A 13,862-nucleotide genomic window follows, 5' to 3' on the forward strand; every position below is an offset into this window, starting at 1 on the left:
GTGACGCCTGGATGTCCGGGCGAAAAAAATAAATAGATTGTCAAAAACGCCCAGATATCACCCGGACTCCGCCCGGAGGCATCTGGGCGATCTCAGGGATTATCTTACAGGTGATTGGTTTTGCGAACACTGTCTGGAAAATAAAGAGATTGAACGTGTTTGAGTATGCGGACAATCCATAAATGCAGACAAGAGCATAACGTAGAAGGCTCGTTTAAAGATAAGACCATAGCCTGGATATCCAGGCTGTAAATTATTTCACAGTCTAGTTTTAGATATTTTATGTTCTGATTTACAGCCTGGTCTCCCTAGAGCGTTTTGCATTCTCGTATGAGAATGCAGTCCGCTTGCTTGCGCTCACTTTGCTAAAGCCGTAAGGACCAATCTACACGGCGTGGAGCATTCTGAAACAAAAATAGGATAGTCCTCCAGCTGCTAGTGAAGATAGGGCTTTCTGTTACACGAAAACATGAAAAAGAAGAAAAACAGAGGCAAGTTCATTTTCCAAGAAAACATGGTTGGTCATGATAATGCATGCAAACTTTTTTATGGACTTTGGTGTAATCTTTGGATGTTTTTAATAGTTTTAGATCTTGTAAGACTGCTTTTTATTAATTTCTGTTTTGCTGCCCTGGGTTGGCTAGGAAACATGGGTTTTCACTTTCATTCTCTAGGGAGACCAAGCTCTATAATTTAAGAACTTTGTATGTTGAGGTAAATTTTGTTTTTTCTTAAATTTTGAGCTTGGATATCCAGGCTAATAAGACCAATGTCGTAATTTCCACAACATTTAGCTGGAGCCAAGATATTAAAGTTCCTTGCTGGAGATGAAACGAGATGAAACTCTATTTTTACTACCGTATTCTGATAGCACTTTCGTTCTTTAATAACCTTGCGTTTAAGAATCTTTATAAAGATATTTTCAATACAGTGTAGCTTTTCACGCCTTATAAGAATTAAAGGTGTCTTTAGATTAAAAACGTTCTAGTTCTTATAATAAAATGAACCTGAACAATAGATTTACTCATTTGTGAAATCCTTAGCAAGAAAACCCTACCCCCGTATTAGAAAAGTCACAACGTAAGAGAGACAGTAAATAGCACATCTGTTAAGCTATTGTTTACTACTTTTTCCCTCTCTCTATTGAAACCCATTTTCACTTCAACACCTATTCTCACGCAATTACCCACCAAGCTCTATAATCTTAGAACTTAGTGAGGTGAGGTATTTTTTGTTTTTTGTAAGATTATGAGCTTGGATTCCCAGGCTATATTGAAGTGTATAAGTGAACCTAAAGAAAGTTGAGAAATTCATGGAGTGCGAATAGATGAAGGTAAGGTAAGGTAAGGTAAGGTAAATATATTTCTAAACGTATAGCACAAGTTATATACATAATAAAAACTACTTTGTTGTATAATATATACAGGATAAAAATATAAAAAACTATAGCTTCACGTTTGAAGGCAGGCCAATGAGAGGAGCGTTAGCTAAAGTTTCATGACTACCTTGCTGGCTAATATGGAATGTTTTATTAACAAAAGAAAAGGCAGTGTAGTTCCTAAAAGAACTAAGGGGGGGGGGAGGTGATCCATTCTGTACTTAATTGTTTTTAAATGAGAGTGTCAAGATTTGTCGAGTTCCCATTACATATACTTCTTTGAAACGACTGAGATAAATAACAATAGATATAGATACTTACCAATACTTACTATGAATTGTTCGAAGTGAAAAGATTTCAAAGAAGTCAGTGCTCGGTCTAGGGAAAAGAAAATAATGTTTAGGCCATCTTGTCAATTATGTATGATTTTACATGATCTCTAAAGGTGTCTTTAGAGACATCTTTGATGTCAACTTTTATATAGGGAATTATTAAATTCCAATGTTTTGCCACAGTGTTCTTAATGTTGCAACTACCATATGTACTGTTTCGTCATTTATAACAGCTAGTTTACGATTTTTTTGAATCTCTGGTTCCAATTTCATGTTCTTCAGCAACAGGAGCACAAAAGGAATCGAAAAAAAGCAGGAAATTTTTGTTTTGATGATCAAAGATAGAGGCAGTTTTTTTTAAATTAATAGTTTGTCAACAGGCAGGATTTTTGCTTGTAGATAAAGTGGTCTTGCTGATTCTCTAGGACCTTTGAAAAATATCATTCTCATTGCTTTGTTTTAAAGAACTTGAAGTTTTGAAAGATTTGTTAGAGGGAGGTAGCCAAAGCACTGAATACAATAATTTAAATGTGATTCAAAGAGAGAGTAATAAATTGAGTGGCAGGTTTTAAAATTTACAAAATGTCTGATTTTAGCTAAGATACCAGTAGCTCTTGACAGTTTGCTGATTAGGATTATCATATGTTCGGACCATGTAAGATGTTCATCTAAGATGATACCCAAGTATTTTACTTTCTTTTTTATGAATAATTTCTGTCCACTCATTTTGAAGACAAGCTTACAATCAATGATTTGGTAAAAACATTGTGGCAAATATGGTAATTTTGAAAAATAAGATCCAACAACGGTATCATTATTTAGTTGACAATATATATATTTCGATCAATTTGATCATCATCAGGTCTAAAATCAAAAATAAAAAGTAAGAATTAAAATTCGTTTAAGGTTAAAAAATGTTTTCACATATCTACAGTACATACAACTTCTCTTCATACACTCTACAACAAACTAATTAAAATCAAATTCGCTTGAAAAAATCCCGAAAAACATTGCTGACATACTAATTATGTTGCAAGTCTCAAGGGAGAAAAAATAAAAGAAAAATGAATTAAAACTTTATTGTAAGCACGTGACTTTTAAATTCATCCCTAGTGTTTAACTCAGGTTTCAATTGGTTGATTAGAAGTGCCTCGAGAGTCATTAAGTGTCTTTCATTTCTCGATGATGACGCAATGATTTCTACGTCATCAATGGACAGTTCACAAGCGCAAGAATTCATGTGTGAGCCAACTGGAGCCTTCAATGATCGATGTTCCTTTATCCGCGTGATAAGATGTCGGCATGTATATCCAACATAGCACGATTGGCATCGTGAACAGACAATTTTGTAAACCACACAGCTTTTAAAAGGTTTTTCGATCTTAGGTTTGAGTGAAGGTAACACAGTTTTAAGCTTTTTCAGAGTAAAAATCACACGACACGGTGCATTCAGTTTAAGCAAAGACTTCTTAAACTGGTCAGATATCTTTCCACGATATTCTACAAACAGTTTCTTTGGTTCATCTACCTCATCCTTCTCCTCTTCCGCTAAAGTCGGTGCGTCGATTTTCTTCAAAGTATCAGATATAATTGATTCGACAAATTGATTTGGGTATTGGTTTTTGATTAAGATATCGCGGGCACGTTTTATACTGTCATCACGATTTTGACGAGTACTGCATGCTCTTGAAATCCTATGTAACATACCTACAACCACTGATCGTTTGTATTTTAAGGGAGCAAGGGCGTGGAAATTCATAAGTAACCCTGTATCCGTAGGTTTCGTGTACCATGTTGATTCCAATTTTTTGTTATTTCGAATAATACGCATATCCAAGAATGGAATCGAGCCGTTATTCTCGCGTTCTAAAGTGAACTTTAAATTGGTGTCCAAATCATTGATTCTGGTCATGGTATCGTCAATCTTGCACTTTTTAATGTCCCTCAAAATGTCATCCATATATCGACTGTACAACCTTGCGTCATCTTTGATCGAAGAATCGAAAGTGCTCATCCAGCCATTGGCAAGCATCGGTGCAGGTGGGCTCCCCATGGCCAATCCATCATTTTGGCGGTAAAATCCATCGTTTGTTAGCATGATTACATTCTTGCTACACATGGTGACTAGCTGGACAAACGTTTCCTTGTCGACAGGTGGTTTTTCATAACGTCCGTCGTAAAGAAGATCCGCACACACTGAGATTGCATCATCAACCGGGACGTTGGTATACAGTGATACAACATCAAAACTAAGAATCTCGGTATCATCATCAAGTTCAATATCACTCAAACTGTCGGCTATTTCTTTAGTAGAAGAATTGATGCGACATTCTGACACTACTGAGAGCCAATCTGCGACTTGCTTTGCAATTTTGAAGTAGGCTGAGCCAGGCATTGACAACACAGGGCGTAAAGGTACACCATCTTTATGTATTTTGGCGAGTCCATACAAGCGTGCTGGCTGACTACCACCTGGTTTTAATTTTTTGAAAATGGTTTCGGTAATTTTATTTTCAGTTTTTAGTTTTTCAAGTGCAGTACAAATAATCTCTTCCTCCTTGAGAATAGGGTGTTTTGCGTTTTTTCTCGGCGGAACATATTTTTTGAATTGAGGTAAATTGTAAATTTGAGCTAATTTTCTGTTATAAGCCTCCTTTTTCATAATACAAATTCCTACTCCCTTGTCAAATGGAATTGCTAATAAATCATTTTCTTTCAGGTATTTTTTGGTCAACATGATGTTACGTGAAGATTTCTGTTTTTCACACTTTTTGATATAATTAAGAGTTTTGATATTGATATCGGTTACTATATTATCTGGTATATCTTTATCGTTGCAGAAATTCACAAAACTATCAAGTTCTGCCAAGACAGAGTTCTTATCAAAACGACCAAGCACTGAATTTTTAGGACCCAGCGACAGAGTATCCATCACGTATTGTGGTGGTTTCGAATCTAGTTGATAACAGATGACGGTATTTTTGACACTGAGTAACGGTCTATCCTGTTCAATCGATAGATGTGAAAGTTTTTTATTAAGAATTGACGAATGTTTCTTTTTGAATAAACGTAACTCATACCTCACATGTAAAATGACGGACGAGCGACAATTATCTGGTAATTTCAATTTCAAGCGATTTCGAGAGTCAATCAGTTTGTTATCAAAAGCGGATTTGTCAGCTTTTGCTCCTAAGATTTCTTTCCTTAACAAACGGAGTTGAAATTCGTGTACTGAGCGATCGTCAAAACATCCATTATTAGGAATACGAAATTTCAAAAACTTTGGAATGATTAACGACTTTAAACATGATTCCAAAAAGATAATACGTAGGCTGTTGTTTGCAATCTTTCTTGATATCGAACGATAATGCAAAAACTCCTTCCAGCAGCCATGACGTTTCAATTCCAAGATAAATAAGCGATTTGGTAAAAACATTGTGGCAAATATGGTAATTTTGAAAAATAAGATCCAACAACGGTATCATTATTTAGTTGACAATATATATATTTCGATCAATTTGATCATCATCAGGTCTAAAATCAAAAATAAAAAGTAAGAATTAAAATTCGTTTAAGGTTAAAAAATGTTTTCACATATCTACAGTACATACAACTTCTCTTCATACACTCTACAACAAACTAATTAAAATCAAATTCGCTTGAAAAAATCCCGAAAAACATTGCTGACATACTAATTATGTTGCAGGTCTCAAGGGAGAAAAAATAAAAGAAAAATGAATTAAAACTTTATTGTAAGCACGTGACTTTTAAATTCATCCCTAGTGTTTAACTCAGGTTTCAATTGGTTGATTAGAAGTGCCTCGAGAGTCATTAAGTGTCTTTCATTTCTCGATGATGACGCAATGATTTCTACGTCATCAATGGACAGTTCACAAGCGCAAGAATTCATGTGTGAGCCAACTGGAGCCTTCAATGATCGATGTTCCTTTATCCGCGTGATAAGATGTCGGCATGTATATCCAACATAGCACGATTGGCATCGTGAACAGACAATTTTGTAAACCACACAGCTTTTAAAAGGTTTTTCGATCTTAGGTTTGAGTGAAGGTAACACAGTTTTAAGCTTTTTCAGAGTAAAAATCACACGACACGGTGCATTCAGTTTAAGCAAAGACTTCTTAAACTGGTCAGATATCTTTCCACGATATTCTACAAACAGTTTCTTTGGTTCATCTACCTCATCCTTCTCCTCTTCCGCTAAAGTCGGTGCGTCGATTTTCTTCAAAGTATCAGATATAATTGATTCGACAAATTGATTTGGGTATTGGTTTTTGATTAAGATATCGCGGGCACGTTTTATACTGTCATCACGATTTTGACGAGTACTGCATGCTCTTGAAATCCTATGTAACATACCTACAACCACTGATCGTTTGTATTTTAAGGGAGCAAGGGCGTGGAAATTCATAAGTAACCCTGTATCCGTAGGTTTCGTGTACCATGTTGATTCCAATTTTTTGTTATTTCGAATAATACGCATATCCAAGAATGGAATCGAGCCGTTATTCTCGCGTTCTAAAGTGAACTTTAAATTGGTGTCCAAATCATTGATTCTGGTCATGGTATCGTCAATCTTGCACTTTTTAATGTCCCTCAAAATGTCATCCATATATCGACTGTACAACCTTGCGTCATCTTTGATCGAAGAATCGAAAGTGCTCATCCAGCCATTGGCAAGCATCGGTGCAGGTGGGCTCCCCATGGCCAATCCATCATTTTGGCGGTAAAATCCATCGTTTGTTAGCATGATTACATTCTTGTTTTAATTCATTTTTCTTTTATTTTTTCTCCCTTGAGACCTGCAACATAATTAGTATGTCAGCAATGTTTTTCGGGATTTTTTCAAGCGAATTTGATTTTAATTAGTTTGTTGTAGAGTGTATGAAGAGAAGTTGTATGTACTGTAGATATGTGAAAACATTTTTTAACCTTAAACGAATTTTAATTCTTACTTTTTATTTTTGATTTTAGACCTGATGATGATCAAATTGATCGAAATATATATATTGTCAACTAAATAATGATACCGTTGTTGGATCTTATCTTACAATCAATTTTTTTGTATCTTGATCTGAAAATAATTATCTCAGTTTTTCCTGCATTGAGGCTTATTTTATTTGCTCTAAGCCAATGGACTAGTCCGAAGAGATCATTTTGTACAAGGAGTTTTAAGTCTTTTAGGGAAGCTCCCCTACAAACAATGCTAGTATCATCTGCAAAATGAAAAGTTTTGGAATTGGTAATGCTTTTATGGAGATCATTTATATAAACTAAAAAAAGTAGAGGACCGAGTACCGATCCTTGAGGTACTCCATGTTTACATTCTTTATATGTTGATGATTTTTGATTAATTTTAGTGCAGTGTTTTCTATTGTTTAGATAGGATGTCAACAGACGGTTTGCAGTTCCTCTAATGCCATGATTTGCAAGTTTTTCAAGAAGTATAGAATGTTCTCCTGTATCAAATGCCTTCTGTAGGTCAATGAAGACACATATGGCAAATTCTCCGTTGTCAAGAGCGTCTCTGATTTCTTCGGTTAATGCTATGATTGCATGATTTGTGCTGTGTTTTTTTCTGAAACCGAACTGATGTTTATAGAGGCTTTTTTTACTTTCAAGAAAACGATAAAGTCGGCAATGAATTATTTTTTCAAAAATTTTGTTCAGGTTAGAAAGGAGGGAGGAAGACCAAAATCTGCCATCAGGTGTGGCCATGAGTAAGCATGCACTGCTACTTGAGTCACCCGCCATCTAGCTAAAAGAGAAGAAAGTTTTTATCAAGGGCAATCTAGCAGAGAAGCAATTAGGAAAGAAAGATGCACTATCGAAAAGTTTGAAAAGTTTGAAAAGTTGGCCTAGAGCCCGGTTTGGCTTGCCGTATCCGAGTGGTCGTACGAGTGAAAGAGAAGAAGGAAATGACGAATTTGAACATAAAACACATATTATATCAATACTTCTTTAACAATAATTTACGAGTGTAAGTCGTTCAAACCTTCAAAATAGTCATTTCGTCAATAAATATCAAGACATGTTAAAGGATTTTCACCCGGAGGGAGGGGTTACTACAAAGGGCCGGCGATTTACACAAAAACTTCGGCGCTGCGCATAGGCTTCGCAAAGCAAAATTTAAATCTTATTCTTATTTAGACTGGCACGCCAGTCGGGCTGGAACGGTATCACGCGGGAAAAGTGAGCGTAGGAGTTAGGTAAGCGTAGGAAGAAATTTTGTCGGCGGCGAGGGCTGAAAGCCCGACTGGAGCGAAACCCCAGGAAGGAAAAAACGGCTAAGCTGAAGCCCCAATCTTACAACGCCAGATTTCGGCGTTGTAGAAATGAATGAACTTTGAGAAATTCGTGAAATGAGAAATGAAAACTTCCGTCAAAGTCGCAGATCGTGTTGTTTTGATTTTTGAGGAGGGAGTGATTGGAAAAAATAATGGCTGACTTCTAGTGGAAATTTTTATTTGAAAAGATTTTGTTTTGTTTCTTGTTTCTTATTGATGAGTCTCTTCTTTGTGTATATGTCATATGTGGCTTTTCTTCATGGTTCTCTGCATGCAAAATTCTTTGGCTCATTTTTGATTGTTTTTTGTTTTGATTTGAGAGAGAGGCAAGAGACGAAGAGAAGATGGAAAATCTTGTAACATCAGTTATCAGAACTTGTTGACTTGTTATCTTTTCCTATTCATAACTCATTCAATTTTAGGAATGGAGTATTCAGATTGCAAACACTATGGACTGTGAGTTTTTTTTTCATTTCAGCTTTCTTTTTCCTAGGTTTGCAGGTGGTAATCAAAGGGATAACCCAGGTACAGTAGCTAACAATTATTTACTGACATTCAAACACATAAGACGTTTTAATTTTCCAGGACTCACAAGTCAAAGGTTCTTTATCAAAAATATATGGTTGTTGGACTACCAGAGACTACTACACGACACTGACACAATGTCGTGTGTATTGGAAGTGCTACAAACTTTGTGAATATCTACCTGGTTATCCCTTTGTTTTGAGTTTAATACGTACTGTATCTATCCCTATGATAAAATTACACAGTTTTGAGTAGAAATAAAGTTATGGTAAAGCGGCACTGACAAATTTCTCCAAAAAATATTTTCTTTCAAATTATGAAATATTAAAAGTCTTCTTACATCTAAAAATGATTAAATTTTTTCGCCATGCTTATGTTTTACTCAATTCTAGTATTTTTTCCAAAACTTATATATACTTACGTAGAGGGAAATTTAGCAGAATTTATGGAGAAAATTAAGAATTCTCAGTTTGGCAACAAAAATTTCTCAAACGTACTGTACACATAGTACCTACTATAACTTTAAACATTTACATATTTTTAAATTGCCAGATTAGTGTGGCAAGAAAACTCATTTTTTTCATTCAGCCATAAATCTTCAAGTGTGAAGTTAATTTTATAGTACACATACTTACAATTTACAGAAAAATGGGTGATAAGTATATGTCACATGTTCAACAACCCATTTTTTCCACAGCTTACTTGTTCAACAAATTCTTGTCAAATTGAATGTCGAACAAGTGGGTTGTGGAACAAATGGGTGCCAAAATGATCGACAACCCAGTTGATTGACAATCCACTTGTTCGACAATCTATATAGTTGTTCAACAGACCAGTTGTTTGAGAGAAGAGTGTCGAACAAGTGGTCGTCGAACAACCATGCAGTCAAGTAAATGGGTGTCGAACTAATAACTGTCAAACAACCGGTCTAACAAATGTACCGTCGGACAAGTATACTGTCGAACAAGTGGGATTTCCCCAAAATTATAGTTGTACATAGATGAAAATTTGTCAGAATTTATATTACGGTGAAAATTCAGAATTCTCAGTTTGACAACAAAAATTTCTCAAATAGGTAACTTTAATTTAAATAATTATATTAAATTGTAAAATTAGTGTGGCAAGAAAACTCCCAAAAAAATTTAGCCATAAATCTTAAAGTGTAAGGTTATTTTTCAGCATTTTTGGTGTGACAAGAAAATTCTTCAGCACATAGCCACAGTCTATAGAAAAAGGTCAGAATTTACAATAATTCTCTTCTCATGACAAAAATACTGCATTTTTCTAAAATCATGAATACGTGTACCCAAAAACTTTTCTGTCACCATATAAACTCTGGATTTTCTATCAGAGCTATCTTATCACAGCACTAAATTCTGCAAATTTCAATTTTTCACAAATTAAATTTGTACATGACAGATGTTACATTTTTCATTCGACAGACTGAAATACTTAATTATAATAATACACTTATAATAATAATTATGCACCAATGTGTCATTGTTTTGAGGTTGGAGTTTTAGTTATTCAACATATGACATCTTAACTATTAAAAGTAAGTACTTTTCTGTAAGTTTTCCATTTAATTTTCTATGTGTACGTGTAATTTTCCTGTGCTTGGCTGGTACGTTACATGCTGACAGTCAGGACAGGTTGTTTTTGTAGCAGTGAGTCTGTTGAAGAGGGTCGGACTGTCAGACAGCAGCCTGGCAGTAATGACATTGAGAGTGATGAGAGGGATAATCTTTGGAGTTTCTTTAAACTAACCAGGAAACGCTGTTTATTCTCACGATAACCTAAAAATAGTTTTCAAACCGTACCAAAAAAATTTTTGGTACGGCTTGAAAACCTGTGTTAGGTTATCGTGAGATATTAAAAGTGTCAGAATTATTGATTATTATGATATGTTATTATTTTTAAAATAGTGTCAAAATTTTTTCAAAAAGGTTATTTTGTTGGGTACTTTTGAGCAGAGTTCCTGCCTGGTTAGTGTTACTGTTGTATTCATAGAAAAGAGTGTTGGAGGGGTTCACTTAGCCACAATGAGACTAGAGTAATCAAGTTCCTTAACAAGTAGTCTGTAAGTACTAAAATAAAAAGCAAAAAGTATTTAGGTGGAACCAAATTAGACTGTTAGAAAAAATATTTCTTACCTTGAATGAAAGAGGCTAGCAAAAAGCCCCAAAAGCACGTAACATATACCACCAACCTGCATAAGGAAAACTGAATAATCCTTGTACACTTTTGATGATTGTAGAAAACTGAAGCTAAATTGCAAATACTTACCTTTCTAAGAATGTATGAATAACAAAAACAACTAAAGATGTAAAAGTTTCAAAACTTGAAAGGTGGCTCCTCCACCACCCAAAATTCAAAACAAAGTGGTCTGTCGGCTTTTCTCCCTCCAAAATTTAGGAAAGCACTCCTCCGTTCTCACAACCTCCAAAATGAAGCCGTGGCAGAATGTTCTAGTCTGTATATCAGCAGCCTCTCACCAACTTTTGCTCGCTCTCCTACGCAGCTCCTATTCTAGCAAACGCCCGCTGCCTTTATGTTCCCGCCCTCTGACATGATTAATTTACAGACTAGTTTGCTAGTCTAATTCTTATTCTTCTTCGGCGCAACGGCGAAAATCGTCGTGCAGCGCAATCTTTCACAAGAAAATATTTAATCTTATTCAAGATTTTACCTTACCTAGACTGGTCGAAATTGAAAGTGGTATTAACCTTTTTATTCAAACACGACTCTTCTTTCTTTCTTGTCTTTTTTATATCCTTTCCTCCTCTAGCCCCCACTACTCTCAACCGGTAGAGTTGGGAGCTTTCTTAATTAGTATATGTAATCACATGATAACGAGTGCAATTCGAATGTAATTGCACGAGTGATTTTTTTTTTATTAATTTTCCGAGTCCGAAAGGACGAGGAAAATTCGAAACAAAAAAATCACGAGTGCAATTTTCGAATTGTACGAGTTATTATGTGATTACGAGCTAATCGCACAATTTCTTTCACTACTTTTTCCCAGTTAGGAAAGTAAATTACAGAAATTACACTGAGAGTTTTATATTTTTCTCTTCTCTTTATCTCTTTCTTTTATTGTTGTTTATTGATTTTCTTTCTCACAAAATCAATTTCGAATGCTATTAAAACGTTCGATGCAAAAAAAATGTAAGAAAAAACATTAAAATCAATTTTGTAAACATTGCATTGCATTGGAGAGTGTGATTAATGATTAATTGCTCTCTACAGGATGCAATTAACGATTAATTGCTCTCTTTGAGGGCGTGCCAAATAAGAAAAAATAACCCATCGTGCGATTAAGGTCTGTAAATTACACGCTGTAAGTATTTGTGAATGACAGCTTTTTGTCGAGTCTCGTTGACGTAAGCGGTAAGACATTGGGTTTGTAAACCGAGGTTGATTGCATTTGGTGGTTCAAACCGGGGTCGGAGACCTGTTTCACCGGTACGGGCAAATTTCAGAAAAATACTTAGAAAACAATTAGAAACACTTGAGAAAGACAGAAAATCAGGATAGAAGATAGGAAAGTAGAAAAAAGGAGGAAAATAAGAGACGATGCATCCTTGAGTATGATATCGTTTGCCAACCCCTAAAGCTAGTCCCAACCCTACCTATGGACACCCTCCCATTCTAGACCTTACCCGGGGGGGGGCACTCGATCTGAAAATGACCATACGTTCGGCGGAAAATTTGGCTTCCAAAATCGAACCCTTACAGTGCATCCAGCTGGCAGTGCATGCAGTGAAAATTTGGCCAACAAATGACCCTTACAGTGGGGGCTAGAGGAGGAATGGATATAAAAAAGACAAGAAAGAACGAAGAGTCGTGTTTGAATAAAAAGTTCAATACCACTTTCTCTCCCTAAAAAGCTTGTCTGGCACACACGTTGGCCACACAACACCACCTTTGCTACCATCTTTGTTTACATTTTTTTGCTGATGAAGCATTTTTAAAAGCGCGGGATATTTCCGACCATTAAATTTTCAAATTTTCAGAGTTTTGGATATTTCCGACCATCAAATGATATTTCCGACCATTACGCTATGATATTTCCGACCATTAAAGATATTTCCGCCCGTCTACGGAAAAAAAATTTGCATCGCCGGCCCTTTGTAGTAACCCCTCCCTCCGGGTGAAAATCCTTTAACATGTCTTGATATTTATTGACGAAATGACTATTTTGAAGGTTTGAACGACTTAAACTCGTAAATTATTGTTAAAGAAGTCAATTCGTATTGATATAATATGTGTTTTATGTTCAAATCCGTCATTTCCTTTTTCTCTTTCACTCGTACGGCCACTCGGATACGGCACGCCAAACCGGGCTCTAGGCCAACTTTTCAAACTTTTCAAACTTTTCGATAGTGCATCTTTCTTTCCTAATTGCTTCTCTGCTAGATTTATGGAGCGGTAACCGTGTCAAAAATGTCCAATTTACATAACGGTCGGAGGTTTGTAACTGATTGGGTCGGTTTGAAAGGTGATTGGGTCGGTTTAAAAGACGATCGGGTCGGTTTGAAAGGTGACTGGGTCGGTTTGAAAGGTGATTGGGTCGGTTTAAGAGGTGATTGGGTCGGTTTAAAAGGTGATCGGGTCGGTTTTAAAGGTGATTAGTTTTAAAATCGATTGGGTCGGTTTAAAGCACGATTGGGTCAGTTTAAAATGCGATTAGGTCACTTTTAAAAATTGGGCAATTTAAAAGTCGATTAGCTTATTTGCAAACTGTTTGGGTCGGTTTAAAAGATATTGGGTCGGTTCAGAACTCGATCGTAACTTACAAACCAATCGAAAAAGTCGCCGGTTTACAGTGCTGGATTTTTTCGGGTAATCGGATTATGACTTTCGTGAATCTGGTCTGTAAATTTGACCGTACAGCCTGGAAAATCATAAAACGGAAATTTGCTCGAGGCTGTGGATGTAAACAACAAAAATGGCGAAGATAGAAGAGAAAAATCCTGAGCAAACTTTTCTTGGGTTCTGTTAGCTAGATTACTTAGAAGAAAAATTGAAAAAAAGATAAGTGGAAATTAACTGGATTTTTTGAAGAGGTATTGGAAATTCCACAATTTTTTCTCATTTTTGAGAAAACTCCTCAGAAATTCCGTGTTTTTTCTTCATTTTTATAAAGAAAATGTCTTGGAAATTCCCAAGATTTTTCAAAATAATTTACCTGGAAATTCTGAAATTCCGTGTCGTCCAGCCCCCATTTACGGACAAAATCTGGATTGGCCCACTGTATGTGAAAAAAGGGTAATTTTCTTGAATCACACATCTACCGGAGGATATATATACCGTCAACTT

At 35.7% G+C, this 13,862-nt stretch overlaps 2 protein-coding genes across 2 annotated transcripts; both read right to left on the reverse strand.

Annotated features, from left to right (window-relative positions):
* Positions 1–2,779: 2,779 nt before the first annotated feature.
* Positions 2,780–5,146, reverse strand: LOC136816389 (uncharacterized). Its single transcript, XM_067072717.1, has one exon. The coding sequence runs from the start codon at positions 5,144–5,146 to the stop codon at positions 2,780–2,782; it is 2,367 nt and encodes a 788-aa protein (XP_066928818.1).
* A 303-nt stretch (positions 5,147–5,449) lies between these two features.
* Positions 5,450–6,478, reverse strand: LOC136816390 (uncharacterized). The gene has a single exon (XM_067072718.1). It carries the CDS (start codon positions 6,476–6,478, stop codon positions 5,450–5,452), a length of 1,029 nt encoding a protein of 342 aa, XP_066928819.1.
* Between the last annotated feature and the right edge of the window lie 7,384 nt (positions 6,479–13,862).

The sequence above is a fragment of the Clytia hemisphaerica genome, unplaced genomic scaffold (assembly GCF_902728285.1).
Source record: "Clytia hemisphaerica strain Z4C2 unplaced genomic scaffold, Clytia hemisphaerica genome assembly, whole genome shotgun sequence".
NCBI lineage: Eukaryota > Metazoa > Cnidaria > Hydrozoa > Leptothecata > Clytiidae > Clytia > Clytia hemisphaerica.

Excerpts from the sequence above, each read along its gene's own strand:
- LOC136816389 (XM_067072717.1), bottom strand. The coding sequence starts at position 5,146 with ATGTTTTTACCAAATCGCTTATTTATCTTGGAATTGAAACGTCATGGC.
- LOC136816390 (XM_067072718.1), bottom strand. The coding sequence starts at position 6,478 with ATGCTAACAAACGATGGATTTTACCGCCAAAATGATGGATTGGCCATG.